This window comes from Enoplosus armatus, chromosome 17 (genome assembly GCF_043641665.1).
Source record: "Enoplosus armatus isolate fEnoArm2 chromosome 17, fEnoArm2.hap1, whole genome shotgun sequence".
NCBI lineage: Eukaryota > Metazoa > Chordata > Actinopteri > Centrarchiformes > Enoplosidae > Enoplosus > Enoplosus armatus.
In genome coordinates, this window is record NC_092196.1 from 18,126,315 (window position 1) to 18,143,056 (window position 16,742).

The following is a 16,742-nucleotide window of genomic DNA, read 5'->3' on the forward strand; positions in this document are numbered from 1 at the left end:
TCCGGTGCGTCACAGGCAAGATACTGTTGCTGCAGGGAGTTTAATGTGTGGATTTCCAGCTAGGATGAAACAGGAAAATGGCTCAAAATCGTCTCATTTCTTCTTTGTACAACTCTGATAACTTTGTGGTGGTGCTCACTTTAAGGTGCCATGTCAAAGGACACCTTTCCGTTCACTTCCACCTCACTGCGCTCTCTGAGACTGGAGCGGGAGTTTCAGGAGTGGGAGGATGCTCGGCGAGCGTTGGCTCAAAGGAGAGACATGACCCGGGCCCCGCTGCCCCGGGTCCCCAGGCCTCCTCCCAGGCAGCAGCGGCGTCTCCAGGAGGTCCGGGCCCCTCCGCCCCAGGTCCGGTGCAGAGACACGGCCGTCCACAACACCTTCATGTGCGGGGACATGAAAGGAGTGTATGCGGTGCTGAAGGACCCTGCGATGGTCAACGCCCTGATGGAGACGGTGCACGAGGAGATGATGTGGGCTCCGGAGATGGGTACGACCTCAAGACCTCTTTCGTATAATCTCACCTAAATGCTTTTATACTTGACAGCCTTTCTGCTCCTGCGTCAGGCATGTGGACGCTGAGCTCCAAGGTAAAGCAAACTTCAGCTTTACGTCTGGCTGCCAGCAGAGGACACACAGGGTGTGTGGAGGAGCTGCTGTTTCGTGGGGCTGAGGTGAACGCTGACCCCGGAGGAAACCCGGCCCTCCATGACGCCTGTATAGGCGGCCATGCTGTCTGCGTGCAGCTGCTGCTCTCTCACGGAGCAGATCCTGAGCTGCTGGCTGCAGACGGCAGCGCTCCTCTTCACTTCTGCTCCACCGCCCAGTCATTCCAGTGAGTGACAGCTGACAACTCACCATTAGAACTGTATTATTAATAAATCACTAATCTGCTCTGTATTAGGCCCAATTTCACCACTGGGACAACTGAAGTTGAGATTCATCTAAATCTTCTCTTACAGTGCAAAAACATTCATTTTTAAAAAGTAATAAAAGTCTTATTATAAAAACATAATTTCCTTATGAGACAAATGGATTACCACGAATGAAAGAAAATTACATTTTTCCTCAAGACTTTGAGAGAAATGACATCACCAAAACAACTGACACTGAGTTTTATTTACACTAATGTTGGAGAGAGAAGAATCAGAATAAAGTGGATGTTTTACAGCGCAGATATTGATGCTGGCACACAGAGTCATCAGAATATCTTTTGTTCCAGGTGTGCTGAGCTGCTGTTAGACGGAGGTGCAGAGGTCAGCGTGAGGATGAGGGAGTCCAGGCTCACACCTCTGCACGTGGCTGCTCGGCGAGGCCTGGAGGAGCACGTGGAGCTCTTCCTCAAACACGGAGCAGATGTGTTAGCCACAAATCGAGAGGGGGAGACCCCTCTGAACGCTGCCTGCTCCGGAGCCGAGAGGCCCTCTGAGGCCGGCCGCTATTTACGCGTGATCCAAAAGCTGCTGGGTGCGGGGGCTGATCCCAGAACTGCAGGCAGGAAGCAGCACACCCCCCTGCACAACGCCTGTGCAAACTGCAGCCCGCGGATTGTAGACGTCCTCCTGCAGCATGGAGCCAAGGCAGATGTTGCCAACTGTGCAGGATACACACCAATGGACTGTCTGTTACAGGTAGCTCATGAGGGGGGCTGGTTTCAAGGTTCGGGGTAGTTAGTTCAAACTATGTGAAGCAGCAGAGATATTGGAATAAACACTGTTCTGCTTGTTCTTTAAGGTGATTGAAGATTACCAGGACCAGCACCCAGAAGCAATAGCACGGTCACTTCTGAACCATGGAGCTCAGCCAGTTTCGCCAAAGGTTAGAGAAAACAACCACACTGAGAGAACATGACACTGACACATGTTTATCAACAGAGGAGCCACATTTAACAACTGAGACAATTACCACGTCAATAATTGATTAAAAAAAAAACCCATATATGCCAAAATCTGTAGAATACAAATGAAAATAGGAAAAGAAAACAAGAAGAGTTCAAACAGGGAATCAGGGAGGCAGATGGAGCAACACCCAGTCCAAGTCTGGTGATATCTTCATAACATAATGAAAAGAAAACACATCCGAAGTCTATTAATGAAGACTAATTATCAATATTTCAAATATCACGTCAATATTTGAAGTAAGAGTAAGTTACACAACATCTGGCCAATATGTTAATGCATCAATAATAAAGACAAATGTTAAAACAATGGAAACAATAGTCTTAATACGTCTTTTTAATCAAGTCAGACAGACGAGCATTAACCCCTAAAATCTTTCTTTTCTTTGATGTAGTTTGACTGAACAGTGTTTTGAAATTCTGTTTTGTCTTTGGTCTCTCCAGATGTTGAAGCAGTGCGTCCCCTCTGCTGCCACTCTGGAGGTGATGCTGAACTCGTACACATCTGTCCCTCCCTGTGAGTGGATGGACTCTCTGTCCGCTGAGACTTACGAGGTGAGCTGTCTGCAGTGTCCGATCACCTCTTCTCCTCGTTTGCCATCCAGTGATTGAGGGTTTCTGTGTGTCTGTCCCTCCCACCTCAGGAGCAGAGGTCTTTGCTGGACTTGGTGCGTGAGCGGAGCGGTCAGCCTCGCTCCCTGCAGCATCTCTGTCGATGCGCTTTACGCCTGCACCTCGGAGCCAGATGTTTCTCAGCTGTCAGTAAACTGGACATTCCCAGCTGTGTGAGGGATTACCTGCTGCTGTGTGATGATGGGACGCTCCAGTGACTTCATGTACTCTTTTAACAGTATGGTGCATAACAAACATAACAATAACCTTTCTGTTACTTTGTTTAAACTAACACTTGTTTTTCAACTTGAAATACTTTTAATGGGACTGTTATTTGTTTATGTGTGAGTGAAATCATTTAGAAGAGATACAAATAAACACAACTTTACTATTATTTATTCAGTTTTAATTTACGTATCGTTTATTTATCTTGTATTGGGTGGTTGGCAACAAAGTGCTTGCATGAAGATTTTATGACTCATGAAAGTGAATACCATATGAGAAATATGTTGCATTATACCACTCAAAACCACAGTAATATTAAGGTGAATGCATCTCACTTGTACTTTAATGCTAACATATGCAACTTTACACTTCTGCTTCACTCCAATTTAGAGGGAAATATTGTACTTTTTGCTGCACTACATTTATTTCACAGCAATGGTTACTTGTTACATACCAGATTAATATTTTCAACACAAAATATATCATCATTTTATAACGTGACCCATTGTTATAGATGAAATAAAATAGAAAAAAATTTATTAAAACATTTAATTTGAACATTAAAACGCTGCTTACACATGAAGAATTATCCAATATTCTAATATATAATAATATAACACTGACAGCCATTCTGCCTGAGTACTTTATTTTAATATTTATAGTTTATGTTTCCTGATCAGTATATTTGTACTTAAGTGAATGCAAGACTTTAACTTGTAATTGAGTGTTTTTACATTGTGATATTGCTCCTCTAACTTCTTCAACCACCGTTATATAAATACATCAATATAAAATAAAATATCCATAATCCACCAGCCCAGTGAAATGCACCGTGATTACACTCTGTAGTTATTATTGTAAGAGCAGCAGGTGGAACAGGCGCGACCCATTTTCCAAAACAAGCGCCCACACTGGCCGGGGACGACGTGATGACGTCACGACGCCTCGCCGCCTCTGTGTTTATTATGTGGTTGTTAAGCAGAAGCTGCTAACTAGCATTGAGCCTCGTCTTCAAACATGCACTGATTGTACAGCTGGCAGGTAAGAACATCTCATATCTAGTTGTACAGCGGAGACGCACACGCGACCCCCTGCGTTCAGTTAGAAAACTGTCGGCGACAAAACAAAGTCGAGCAGCGAGAGTCATAATTCGTAAACAGCCGAAGGTCGTTTTTTCAGCTAGCCAGGTAGGCTTAGCTCGCAAGCTAACTTAGCTCGCTAACTAGCAGCAGCAGCATAAACTACACACACAAGTTAGCGACACAGAAAGTGAGGTTGCATAACAGCTAATATGTGTTTAGAAGGCTGAATGTCGAGTGTAATGGCTAACGTGGCACGAGAAAGCACTGCTGCCTCGGCTTTAAACAGCTGGGTGTTTGCACATAGCTGCACAGCAACAACACTCAGCTGTTGACCAGCCCTATTAGCCGCTCCTGATCTTTATGTTGAGTAACTTTCATCCTACATAATGACTTTTCCACATGGTCACACCTCGTAAAAGGATTGCTTATCTTTCTGCCAGCAGTCCTATTTGTAATGAGAGCATCTTTGTGTAGCTACCGAGCTATGACATACTGTCTTTATAGCGTGTTTATATATGAAGAGACGTGCAAATGTGAAGAAACCCGAGGGTTATGTAATGTAATGACTGTTAGCTTCGTCCTGATGTGCAGGGGCTCAGTTTCCTCACTCAGAATACAACTTAATCATTGCTGCAAGGTCAGAGAGGGTGTCAGTCTGCAACCAGTTCACTGCATTTCCTTTCCAAAACAACAGAAACCAAAGTTTTCTACTGTCCAAGTGTAGACCAGGGGTGGGATGTATGGATAAAATATTTCATCATCTGTCAGCTGTGTATGTAGTCTTATATTGTGACAGTGTATAGATGATTTTAGTCGATTTTTAGACGGTTTTAAGATGATCGGCAGATTCATCAATAATGAAATGAATCATTAGTTGCAGCCTTAATGTAATATCATAAGTTTATTTAAGTTTAATAATTCTGTGTAGATGCAATAACCAGATGGGAATGTCCAGTGAATCTAAAGATAAAATAATAATAATGATAATAATATAATATAACTTTATTTATATAGTCATTTTTTTATCAAGGTTTTAAAGTGTTTTACAGAAAAAAAAACCCAGCAGATACAAAGAAAAACACAGGAAAAAAGTTATCAATAAACACCGGGGGATAAAATAAAGTTAAAAAAAGCAAAATGGAGTGAAATTATAAAACCCAGAAACATAATAAATATTCATAAACACTTTCCTTTGAGAAGGAATTTAAAAGATGCTAGTGACGTAGATCTCTGATCTCAATATGCAGAGTGTGATCTAAAGGAACGCCCAGGCACATAGGGAGTCAATAAATCCTTTATATAATTGGGAGCAAGTCAATTTAATGCTTCAAAAGTGATCAGTAGAATTTTAAAATCAATATGGAGCCAGTGTAAGTTGGCAAGCTCAGGAGTCATGTGTTCATATCTCTTTCAGACAGCAGCGTTTGCAGGGACCTCTGACTGCTACCAGCATGAAGTGCATTACAGTAGTCCAGGGGGGACAAAATGCAAGCATGTAGGACTTTATAATACATACATATATACAGTATGTGTGTGTGTGTGTGTGTATATATATATATATATATATATATATATATATATATATACAGTTTACAACCGTATATCCCCCAACCCTACCAAAAAAGGTATTGTTTTTTTTTGAGAGGGTGTGATTGAAACATCTTGGATCAGTTGACAAATATTCATCATTATTTGTGAAAAGAACTCATAGAGGTAATTTTATGCAAAACCAGATTATATTCCCAGAACTCCAAATTTAATGTTGCTATGTTGTTGTACAGATTTCAAATCCCCTTTGAGGCATATTTGTGATTTGGGGCTGTATGAACAAACTTTATAGCTAATTTCTGTGAAACTTTTCTTGTCCTCAGGTTTGGAGGACAGAGATGGCGGTGTGTGCACTGACCATGTTGGATGGGATGGAGGATGAGGTGACGGCAGCCGGTGGTGTGTTGCTCCTGGCCCTGGCCCTGGCCTTGGCTTGGCTCTCAACCCATGTGGCCGACCGGGGAGACCATATCCTGGGCACCATCCTCACTGTGGGTGCTCACGCCTCTCTGATCGGACTGGGAGGCCACGACAGTTACAGCGGAGGGTCTCCCAGCGCCGACGCCCCTGAACAGCAGACTCCTCCACCTGAGCAGGAGAACAAGCCGGATGACGGCGAGCCGGGGACTGAGAGAGGAGAGGGTGAGGGGACCGGGGAAGGAGCTGAGGGGGTTAGGACAGACCTCCTGCTGGACATACAGAGCAAACAACCACAGGCCGGAAGACTGCATACCTCAGATGAGGAGGATGATGAAGTTGATGAGGAGGAGGAGGAGGAGGATGATGATGAGGAGCTGGGGGAGGAAGATAAAAATATTTTAAAGCATATCCCAGTGTTGTCCAGCACCATCTCCCCAAACACCACTACCACCACTTACATCTCTGTCCGTCTGAAGTATTTAAATGACACGGAGGAAGTAGCTGTTGTAGAACCACAGGATACAGTTGGAGTACTCAAGAGGTTGGTAAAACCACCCCAAACATCCACCTACAGACTTCAAGCACCAATATGCTTCTCTGCTTACAGATGTGAAGATAGATGCCACCACTCTCTGTTAGTTAGCTTAGCTTAGCTTAGCATAAAGATTGGAAACAGAGGGAGGCAGCTAGCCTGGCTCTGCCAATTAACACGATGTCTTGAAGTGTGAAAAGGACATGTTGTGGTTTTATGAGAGTTTATGTGTGGGACTATATCTTGACTTGGAGTCTTGTCATCACTGTGAGGTTGCCAGGCAACCAGCGGAGAGTCCAAGAAATAAACCCGCACGTAACCTCCTGTAAAACCGCGTTTGGTTTTTGTCCATTTTAACAAACAAGATGTTATTAAATGAGCTTTAGAGGTGCTGACCTGAGGTTGTTGTTTCCTTTGCCTTGTCTTAGCCTGGCTAGCTGTCTCCCCCTGCTTCCAGTCTGTACGCCAAGCTAAGCTAACTGTAGTAGCTTCATATTTATCGTACAGACATTAGAGTGGCATTGGTCTTCTCATCTAAGTCTATAACTATCCATACTTTTACTTGTATACTTATTTACTTTAGTATATTGTTTAACAGCTTTCTTGCCTCTCTTCTTCTCCAGTAAATACTTCTCAGGTCGGGAGCATCAAATAAAACTTATCTACCAAGGCCAATTGCTGCAAGATCCCAAGAGGACTCTGTTATCCCTGAACATCACACACAACAGTGTGATCCACTGCCACATCTCCCAGGCCTTACACGAGGCTACTCCAGAGGAAGGGGCTCAGTCTGGGGCCGGAGCAGGAGTCAGGCCTGGGGTCTCTGGAGGATTCAGGGCTGCTGGTGTGGCCATCAACACCAGCAGCCTGGTGGTGCCTGTGTTTGTGGTGATACTGGCTGTGGTGTGGTACTTCCGCATCAACTACAGGCAGTTTTTCACCGCCCCTGCGACCATCTCCCTTGTGGGAGTCACTGTGTTCTTCAGCTTTCTGATATTTGGGATGCACAGCCGCTGAAAACGGCAGAGAGAGGGCCCACGCTTACAGCCGAATGTTGTGAGGTAACATAAAAATAACTACAGCCGTGGGTGGCGTCTGGAGGGATGGACTAATCAAAAAGGGGCTCGGTGAAGATGCCAAAGCTGATTGGATTCCTGCAGAGTGTGTGTGAGTGTGTGGGTGGCCAGGAGAGCATGTACCTAGATAAAAAAAACACCAGATGAATGATTGTACAGTCTACGTGGGGTAAATAATAACCTGCAGCGAGTGAACTGAACTATACTTTAGCTTCCCTTCAAACATCACTTTGCGGTTCACTCCATGTTTTAACACTCTGGCTTTATTCTGTCTGCTCTTTTATTGTAAACATTCATGATGCTTTCCTGTACGTCATTGTTTTTCAGGCCATTGTTTCTGTGTTCAGAAAATGTAAAATTAACCGATAGATGCAAGAATCTAAAATCTTTTGGAACCACTCACTGTTGTGCTGTGTGTGCCAGTTTAACTCTTTACCTTTTATTTTGTGTCATTTGAATGGCTCTGTGTAAACAAATGTGGACTGTACAGCTGCCTCAGTGAGAGGCTGAAAACCTCCGATATTTTTGTTGCTCCAAAACTCGCTATGTAGAAATAGGCTAATTTAAATAATCACTAGACATCAAAATAGACACTTTTTGAGAAGATATTGTAAATATATTGTGTATTTTCTGTAAATAAAATGATAGAATGAATCAAATGAACCTGCATCTGGCACTTAAAGATTTGGAGGGTGACATTGAACCCTCCTGATTATGCTGGACTGCTCTGGCTTCAGTTATGTCTCAAATTAAAGCATTTCAAACCAAACCTGCTTCAGTATCTGCTTGTGGTCTGAAGAAGGGAGTCTCTGGGTAGCATTTGTGTTTATTTGTATACAAACACCAGTAGGCATGACAGCGAATAAAAATAACCTATGTATCACATTATATTCATATACAACAGGCATTCACACATGCACAGATTTGTGCTTGTGAAAAAGAAAACTTTGGAAACATCGCATTCGTTGTTATTGCACTCGTACTGCACACAGAGAGCCACAAGAGAACATCAGCTGTTAGCTTTATCCACGAAAGGTGGCTGAAGAATTTAATCCTACCCACCAAAGTTTCTCAACAACAGTTCATTTATCTTTAGTGCACATCACAAGACTCTACTGGAAAAGATTCAAAAGGGCACGTTCAAAGTTACTACACACCTTGACAAACGTGAAAATGTTAACCATACTGGAAACTAAATCAGGCTTTGACAGATTGTCATATTCTTGACATTTGAGACCTACAAATGAATGCACTTCACTTAAAGGACTGTATGAAAATTATTGGGGATTGGGGGGTGGGGGGGTTGAACCTTGTATTTTCTTTGACAAAAAAAAAAGTATTTTCTTTGGACCCTCCCCTTGACCTGGAAAAAAAAGAAACTCCCTTCCTCCAGTACCTGGAAATAAAACATAAACAAACACAAAAGCGGTTCATATTTGAGCCATTCTCTATTTCTGAAGAAAGAGCCGCTAAATAAATGTTTCAGACACCGAACGAGTGAATCAGGCTCAGACGGCAGCTCTGTGGCTGCTGGTAGCACCGTTAACTATTCTGTTTTGATGGAGAAAATAAAGCTCAGGCAGAAACATGACTCATGGCACACCTTGTATATAGTTTTTACAATAAATGTCACAAGAGAACGATGAAATAAAAAAGAATCTATATAAGATAATGGAAATCATTTTCATACAGTCCCCACGTTTTACAGCGATGTCCTGATACAAACAAAATACATCATGCTTCTCAACTGTGCACTCAGTTCTAATGACAACTTCAACAGTGAAGTTTAGTTTGTAACGCCAGTTTATAAGAAAAACTAATAAAAACGCTTCTCTAAGACATCAACGATGGAAAGGTAAAAGTACAAGATTAGTGAAATAGTGCGTCCGACCTTTATAGCACGTACTATATCAGACATATTACACAAGATGCAGACTTATCACTCATGATCATGAATGACAGAACTGCAGCACTGATCGACTGAATGTGTGCTGTGATCTACAAGCAGAAACTACACAAGAGAAGTTTTGTATTGAGGAAAGAAAGTTACCTTGGATTCATGATTACTTTTCCCATCTCTCACGTCTCACGTACATGTTCTGTACATGTGCCCCAAAAGCCTACCAGCTCCTCCTCAAATATCAAAATCTGCATTTACACACACAAATAATAAACATACTTCGTAGGTAGTGACGAATCAAAACTTAAATATATTGTTGATGTAAACAAAAAGAAAGTTAAATATTTAAAATGGCACGCATACTTTCACAAAAATGTCACATTCTAGGATGCATAGTTTTATGAAAATATAAATGACTACACACACACACGCCCTCTAACCACACTTACACACACACACACACACTACACGAAAAAGTGACGTTCACACTGAATGCAAGTCAGCATACAGAGGCACTCACACACAACTGTGCAATACAATGCTAGAATTAAAAAGCCACTGATGAGTACTCCAGTATATGTGAGCCAAGTGTCAAACTGAAAGCAGTAGAAGTCCTCATGTCTATTTAAAACCCAGTTAAATGAACACAGAGTGTAAAAAGAGGGACAGGTCACAGGATCACCGACAACGACAGAGTCCCTGAAAGCCACATTCAAGACTTGAACCTTTTCATGGGAAGGACCTCTTCATAAAATCATCTTCAACTCTGAATAAGTAGTAGGGAATTAGAAATCTAAATGTTTAGGGACATGTCGGCAATTTGTTCAAACTCAGTTCTGTTTGAATTTAATGAATAAATAAATATATAAATAAATAAACTCCTAATGGGGCTTTTTTTTACAGCAGATATTTTGACTCGTCATAACAGGAAAAGCACAAGAGCAATTCGTTCTGTTAATGATGGCTGTGTTCCATTTAAGTGTGTCAGTGACAGTAGCCCTGTCAGAGGGCCCTGATATTAGGAAAGAGTGCAGCACTTAATAGTATTAATTACACCTGTTGTTTTTCCTGCTATGTCATGTCAAAATGGCTGCCATGAAAAAGGCCATTTAAGGGTTTAAAAGTGATATAATGTAGTTATTTTCCACCGTGAAATATAATTCCAGGAGATACTCTGATTGGACTCTGACCAACGATACTTTTTAGAGCGCTGTGTTCATAATACAGAAGGAGAAATGCTCATTAAATTGCCCAACTTGTCAAGGCTGACAAGTTTAATCCCATCCTGTTCTGGCCTGTACATGTAGGTATGAAAAAGAGGAGGCGAGATCTGGTCTGACAGACGGGGCTTACGCTAGTTTAAGTCATCATAGATACTGGAAATAGAAGGTGCTGAGAGTTTGGGCCTCTTTTTTTTGGTCGATAAGCTGATATTACTCTGAGAGCTGCTGCTGCTGCTGCTGCCGCCTCCAGTCAGACTCCCTCCTCCTCCTCCTCCTCCTCCTCCTCCTCCTCCCACTCCTCCCACTCCTCCTCCTCCTCCCACTCCTCCTCCTCCTCCACTGTTCAAACCAAGAGACGGCCTCTTCTTTTTCTTGGGCCTCCTGGAATCCGAATGGTTGGTGCCTGTGCGAGGGACAGAAAATGATCTAACAACTGTCTTTACATTTTAATGTTTTTAACAAATAACTGAGTGTAATGCTTGTTCCTTCCTTACTGGCTTTAGAGGAGGCAGAGTCGGTGGGTGAGATATCAGGGGAGTCTTCCCACTGCAGGCGGCTCATCAGGGTCTGTCCATCTGGAATGTCGAAGCTGTTGCTCTCCACCACGGCGTCTGCATCAGGCAGCGACGGCCTGTTCCATGAAACATAGACACAGAGGCATCCTGTTAGACTGCTACTTACATTTTCCATCACCCTCCTGTTCTGAATGGTGACGAACCTCTTCACACTTTTTGTGTTTTGACGACATCTCTGTAGCTGTAGCTAATGGTTTAATAGAAATAAAAATCTAAGAAGAATATTTGTTTGTGTTCTGGACTTAACTAACCAAAACCACTTCCAACTTTGACAAAAATCGTTAGAAGCATCTCCATTCATTTCACTTTTTAGGGGCGGCCCCAAGGCATGTTCACTTCAGTGAACGAGCCAATGCCATCACTATATGGACGTGAAGAAGGTCATGCATTATATTCAGTTACAAAAGATTTGGTACATTTGTAAGGTACCAACTCAACTCAATGCTGCCTGGCAACCATTTTTAACCTTCTTTGAAAATATGGAAGCACGTGTAACTTAATTTTGATTTGGTCATTTATTTATTGTTATTTAGTTTAGCCTTTCTTGTCTATTGTTGTTCCGTGTTATTGTCTGGCTGAATTGTTCATACAGAGAAAGAAATACACCTCGATAAAGAAGCTCATACAGAGACTTTGATAACGCAGTTTCATGTCATCATCGCCTTTCAGCACCAATCAAAGTCTGAGCCTGCCAACTGTCCGTCAATAACTATGTGTCAATGTCAACACAGTGATAAACACAGAGTCCTGTTATTGTCATTTTCAGGATTTGGTATGCTAAAGCTTGACATATGATGTGGGGTCTGTGGACACCAGTGACATAAAATAGTCTGCATGAATTATGCAGATACCACCAGAGTTTGATGAGTCATGTGTCACATGCTGATTGGCAGAGGTGCTGTACCCTGGAGGTACTAATGACCTTTTCTTAATGATAAAAAGGTCACAGAAGACTCAGTTCCCCTTCAGCTGCACTGTACTCTCTCTCTGTTAGAGGACAGTCACAACTCAAAGAGCTGTTACTGTTACTGTCCCTGTACCAGAGAAGTCACAACACTGACCAGCAGCATCGTTCCTGTTCCTGTCTCTGGCAAAGGCAACACCTGCGCCATGAGGGTCACAACTCATTCAAACATGACTTCAGTTCAGTACACTTGTGGTGAGGACGGGGGGGGGGTTAAGGAACGGGACAGGGCAGACTCACGCGGACGGCCCCAGGAGGAACACCCTGACGGCCCTCCTCTGTTCGTCCGTGTGCTGGGGACATCGCTGAGACCTGGTGGGACACAAGGTGGCATTATACATCCCTGACAGACGGCCGCATCGCCCCGCCTGCACACATGCAGCCACAGGGAGGGAGGGAGGTGGGACGGACTGCCGCGGACACCATCAGTGACCAATCAGATGGGGCAGAGCAGCAATGAGGTGTTAAAGGTTATGAAATGTTGGAGGTTGGTCACTGACAGAGTCCTCCACGGTCACGGAAACACTGAAATGCGATGTGAGTTGCCACTTGTGTTCCCCTGAGGATGGATGAAACTGATCATGTTTCCAGATTCAGTTTCAGACAGCATCTCTACGTGATTTGGATTTTATGAACATTTGACAGAGGGGACAAACTGAGGGACAGAAAGACACGGACCTCAGTTTGAATTAAATAACGTGACGACACCAGCACAAGTCCAGATGTTACAGTGCTTGAAACTATCCTGCATCATCCCAGATATTAGCACCACAAAGTTTCATCAGCAGTTTATCTATGTGTCAGTAGATTATACAGCAATTACCTGGTACACATCTTCTTGGTGTGCTCAGAGATCACCCCACATTGCTGTAGAAACAAACACTATTTTAATGATCGACATCTTTTAAATTAAAACAGCAGTGCAGAAAAAACTGAATGTTTATCCTGAGATACAGACTGTAAAAAGATCGACATGTTTGGGTGCTCACCGTTGTTAAAAGGGATCTGACTTCATCAGGGCCTAAAGTTTCGTAACTGATGCCAGTGTTATAGTTGTACTGAAATGAAAGACAGACCAAGAAGCATTATAAATATGTTGATGGATGGATGGAAGGACTTTGTGGTCAACATGAACAAAGGATTTGTCACCTTGTAAGGCTCTGAACTGACGCTGCTCCCAAGCTCACCTGGAAAAACAAACAATAGATGATTTCAAGTCACAACTACTCATAGTTATACAGTTGGAAAACAGTTTGCAGCTAATGAGATATTATTTGCTCCTCCCTCGTAAATAGAGCACTCCTGCAAGAGCTTGCCCCGTTTTTTCAGGTTACTGTCAAACTATTCCTTTTACTCATGAATTTTAATTCATAACACAGATGCCAACAAATAATCAAATAAAATGTTTAAAACATCATCGTGTAACAGAGTCTGTATGATGTGATTCCACTTGCTATTTCATGTAGATTTGTTGGCTCAAGGGCGCCCTCTCTCAGGGGTGGTGAATGCCACTGGCACCTTAGAGGCATTGCCAGTTGTGAGAGACATGCCCGCGGTAAGTTGCTGTGCACAGAACTGTATGCCAATGTGGTGCATTAATGTCTGTATGTCCGCCATATGAACATATATGCACTGTGGTTTACGGAAACGTTAATGAGAAGAGTTACAAATGTGTTATACCGTTAATTGGACATTTTTAGCACTTAAAAAGTACAGCAACCCATTTGTAACGCACATCATTATCAAACTATGTGTTTCACAAGTTATTCTGCGTTTAGCTTCCAACTTATTCTTTGTGTATTCACCAATATTGCACTGTGCAGACATTTTGGATTAATACATCTAAAGAGGTGAACCTTCTGCTTGTATAACCTCCCTACACTGCACTGTGGCGTCAGACAGCAGGTGTCCACATTCTACTTCCTGTGTCTGAGGACACTGCGTTCACAGAACGTCCCGATCGGGCTTCAAGACTTCTGAACGGACCAGAGAACAAAACATCCAGCAGCAGGTCCAGAATCACTTCAAACATTTACACCACATTCAGAAATGTGCATGGACCAAAGCTTCACCAACACACTAGAAACTAATTAGCTGATAGACTCACCATTTTTATGTTTTATGGATTTGGATCTTCTTGGAGAATTTTGATTCTGCACAAAGAAAATCACTCGGATCAGACTAACCTCATTATACACATTAAGACATAGATACGACTTACTCTAATATCACCTGCAAAATGGGAAAAAAATGCAAAAATACCTTATCTGACTTTCTCTTCTTGGCTGTAACATGGAAATAAGAAGTTTGTTTATTATGTGGAAGCAACCTGGAGTTTTCCTTAATTATCAAAGTTAAATATTTTTTAAATGCTCACCTTTTTTTTCTGCCCCGTACGACCAGTCGTTATCATTGAGGTCATCGTTGTCTTCCTGATCACTCTCTGATTTGCTCATGTTATTATTGCTGGCTAGCCTATTAAAATGGTAAAAAAAACAAAAAAAAAACAGATGTTCATATGTCCATTTTGGATCAATACAACAGTCAGTTCTGAATGACCTCTACTGACTGACCTGCGGTTGGCGATGCGACTGCTGTTGCGTCCCATGCCGAGACATTTCTCCAAGTGCGGGGCGAAGCGAGAAGCTGCTATCAATCTTTTGCAGTTGGGGCACTCGCACTCTTTGTTTTTCCACTGATTGTACACTTGGCCAAATATGTCCACTCCTGGCTGATCAACAATTTCTGGAAGAGTAATAAAAAAAAAATTTAAAAAAAGAGGCACAAACTGTAAGCAAACACACCGAAGAAAGATGACAGGACAAATGGACCAGAACAAACTGGAAGCCATGGCACCAACCAAACTCCTTCATGCTCTCTTGGTCCGTTTCATCCAAGAAGAAATAGCCCTGTTTCACAGCACGATGTACCTCAAAACACAGGCCCAAACAGGCATCTTCCACCAGCTCAGAGTAGATGTCATGGACCAAGGCCTACACCAAGAAAGATAATGAGATCATTTAAAACCAATGACAAAATGGATGCCACATAAAAACACATGAAAGACACAGCACCTGTCTGTGGGTGACAGTTAAATTATAAATCATATATATATATATATTCACTCACCTCCAGCTTGGTGTTGTCTGGGCCTGACAGGGGCATATCCTCCATTTTCATTTGAAAATCTGTGTGGGAAATCTTGACAGCAAGGTAATGAGAGGCTAACCTGAGGATTGTGATCAAAAAGACAAAACTTATGATCATGAGAAGGTCAGCATGAAACGAATCAAACCGACTGCATATTACTTACTTTTAAAATAGCTATCAATACTTGTTGCAGATTCATTCTGTTGAATAGAAGAAAATATATAAATCAATAGGTGATGTCACCTGTTTTTATTGCAATAAACATTGCAGGAAACCTCCATCCCATCAGAAAAAAATACAATTTAGCAGCACAGACATATTAGTTACAGCAACATCACGATTAACATTTTATTTAGTAGCAGATACATCACATACAGTAATAAATGGTTTCTCCTAATGCGTCAGGTGTGGTTGACTGAGACAAGACGCGTCTTTATATCCACTATAAACACAGCAAGAACAGCTCCGTTTTACACATAAAACACCCATCGACTCGCTGCCGTTAGTAGGAAAAGAAAGAACAGAGCGACAATATGCAGGCAGGTAAAAACAGTTGTTAGCAAACGCAACAGTTTACACGTCAACTAACATTACTTTGTGGTGTTAGCATTTGCTAGCTAGCCGTGCTACTAGTTTGAGAGGAAGGATTGTGGCATATTGATGCGACAACCTCGGACACAATGTAGTGACGTTATGTTTGTAATATCACCACCAACAGTTTCCTCTCACCCTGTCACACAGAAAACTCAGCCTGAAGAAGGCACTTTCTCTGAGGGAGGCGACACCATCGAGTCAGTCCGCATAAAACACGCTAACAAGAGGCCTGGCCTCCAACGACGTCCATCGTTTTATCGTCGTTGAAACAAAATCCTCGTTTAAATTGTTTGTTGTCGCAGGTGTCGGTTAAATTAACGTTACAAACCCGCTTGACACCGAGGAGGCCAACGGGGAAGAACCACACAGAAAAATAAAAGAACTGACTTCCGGGTTTATCCTTAAAAATAAAAGCCTTGCTTCCGATGAATCTGCTGTAATGCAAATCATTAACAGTGGTGGAAAAGTACTCATATATTATACTATTTTTAATATAAATAAAAGTAGAAATACCATTATGTTTTCAGCGAAATGTACTTAGCCTAAAGTAAAAGTACTCGTTGGGCATTATGGTCCATTTCAGTGTTATAATATCATATAAATCATATTTTTTTATTAGTGAAGCACAAGGAACACACAAGCAGGATTTTAATGTTAAAGTTGTTGGAGGGGGTGCTGATTTTAACTACTTTATATACTGTCGGAGCATAACTATCATATCATATAGATTGATCATAGGTTTTGTTTGTAAAATCTTAAACTAGCAAATCCATAAATGTAATGGAGTAACAATATTTTACTGGCTTAAAGTAAGATATAATGGAATCACTCTAGTAAAGCACACTTTTAAGGCACATTTCAGTGGCAAATGTTTTTACTCGACTACATCTGTTTGACAGCTATGCTAGTTCTTTTGCAGATTGATTTTACATACAAAGCATATG

At 42.0% G+C, this 16,742-nt stretch overlaps 3 protein-coding genes across 4 annotated transcripts; 2 read left to right on the plus strand and 1 right to left on the minus strand.

Annotated features, from left to right (window-relative positions):
* The first annotated feature begins 150 nt into the window (after positions 1–150).
* On the plus strand, positions 151–2,749 carry asb16 (ankyrin repeat and SOCS box containing 16). Its single transcript, XM_070923831.1, has 6 exons — positions 151–490; positions 568–835; positions 1,223–1,631; positions 1,735–1,818; positions 2,342–2,452; positions 2,542–2,749. Exons 1-6 carry the CDS (start codon positions 151–153, stop codon positions 2,725–2,727), a joined length of 1,398 nt encoding a protein of 465 aa, XP_070779932.1. The 3' UTR covers positions 2,728–2,749.
* Positions 2,750–3,711: 962 nt separating this feature from the next.
* Positions 3,712–8,161, plus strand: tmub2 (transmembrane and ubiquitin-like domain containing 2). Of its 2 annotated transcripts, XM_070923470.1 has the most exons (4): positions 3,712–3,775; positions 5,231–5,311; positions 5,688–6,325; positions 6,940–8,161. In XM_070923470.1, the coding sequence occupies exons 3-4, from the start codon at positions 5,703–5,705 to the stop codon at positions 7,331–7,333; spliced, it is 1,017 nt and encodes a 338-aa protein (XP_070779571.1). In that variant the 5' UTR covers positions 3,712–3,775; positions 5,231–5,311; positions 5,688–5,702; the 3' UTR covers positions 7,334–8,161. The 2 variants fall into 2 exon arrangements, with proteins under 2 accessions (XP_070779571.1, XP_070779572.1); XM_070923471.1 differs by lacking the exon at positions 5,231–5,311 and having other exon boundaries at positions 3,737–3,775.
* A 49-nt stretch (positions 8,162–8,210) lies between these two features.
* On the minus strand, positions 8,211–16,153 carry atxn7l3a (ataxin 7 like 3a). The gene is given in 16 exon segments (XM_070922766.1): positions 8,211–10,918; positions 11,010–11,146; positions 12,152–12,165; positions 12,167–12,193; positions 12,297–12,366; positions 12,878–12,921; positions 13,044–13,112; positions 13,204–13,241; positions 14,162–14,207; positions 14,317–14,339; positions 14,432–14,529; positions 14,628–14,799; positions 14,915–15,047; positions 15,184–15,255; positions 15,368–15,404; positions 15,934–16,153. Coding segments are annotated over 15 exon segments (1,251 nt in total). The 5' UTR covers position 15,404; positions 15,934–16,153; the 3' UTR covers positions 8,211–10,646.
* Positions 16,154–16,742: the final 589 nt, after the last annotated feature.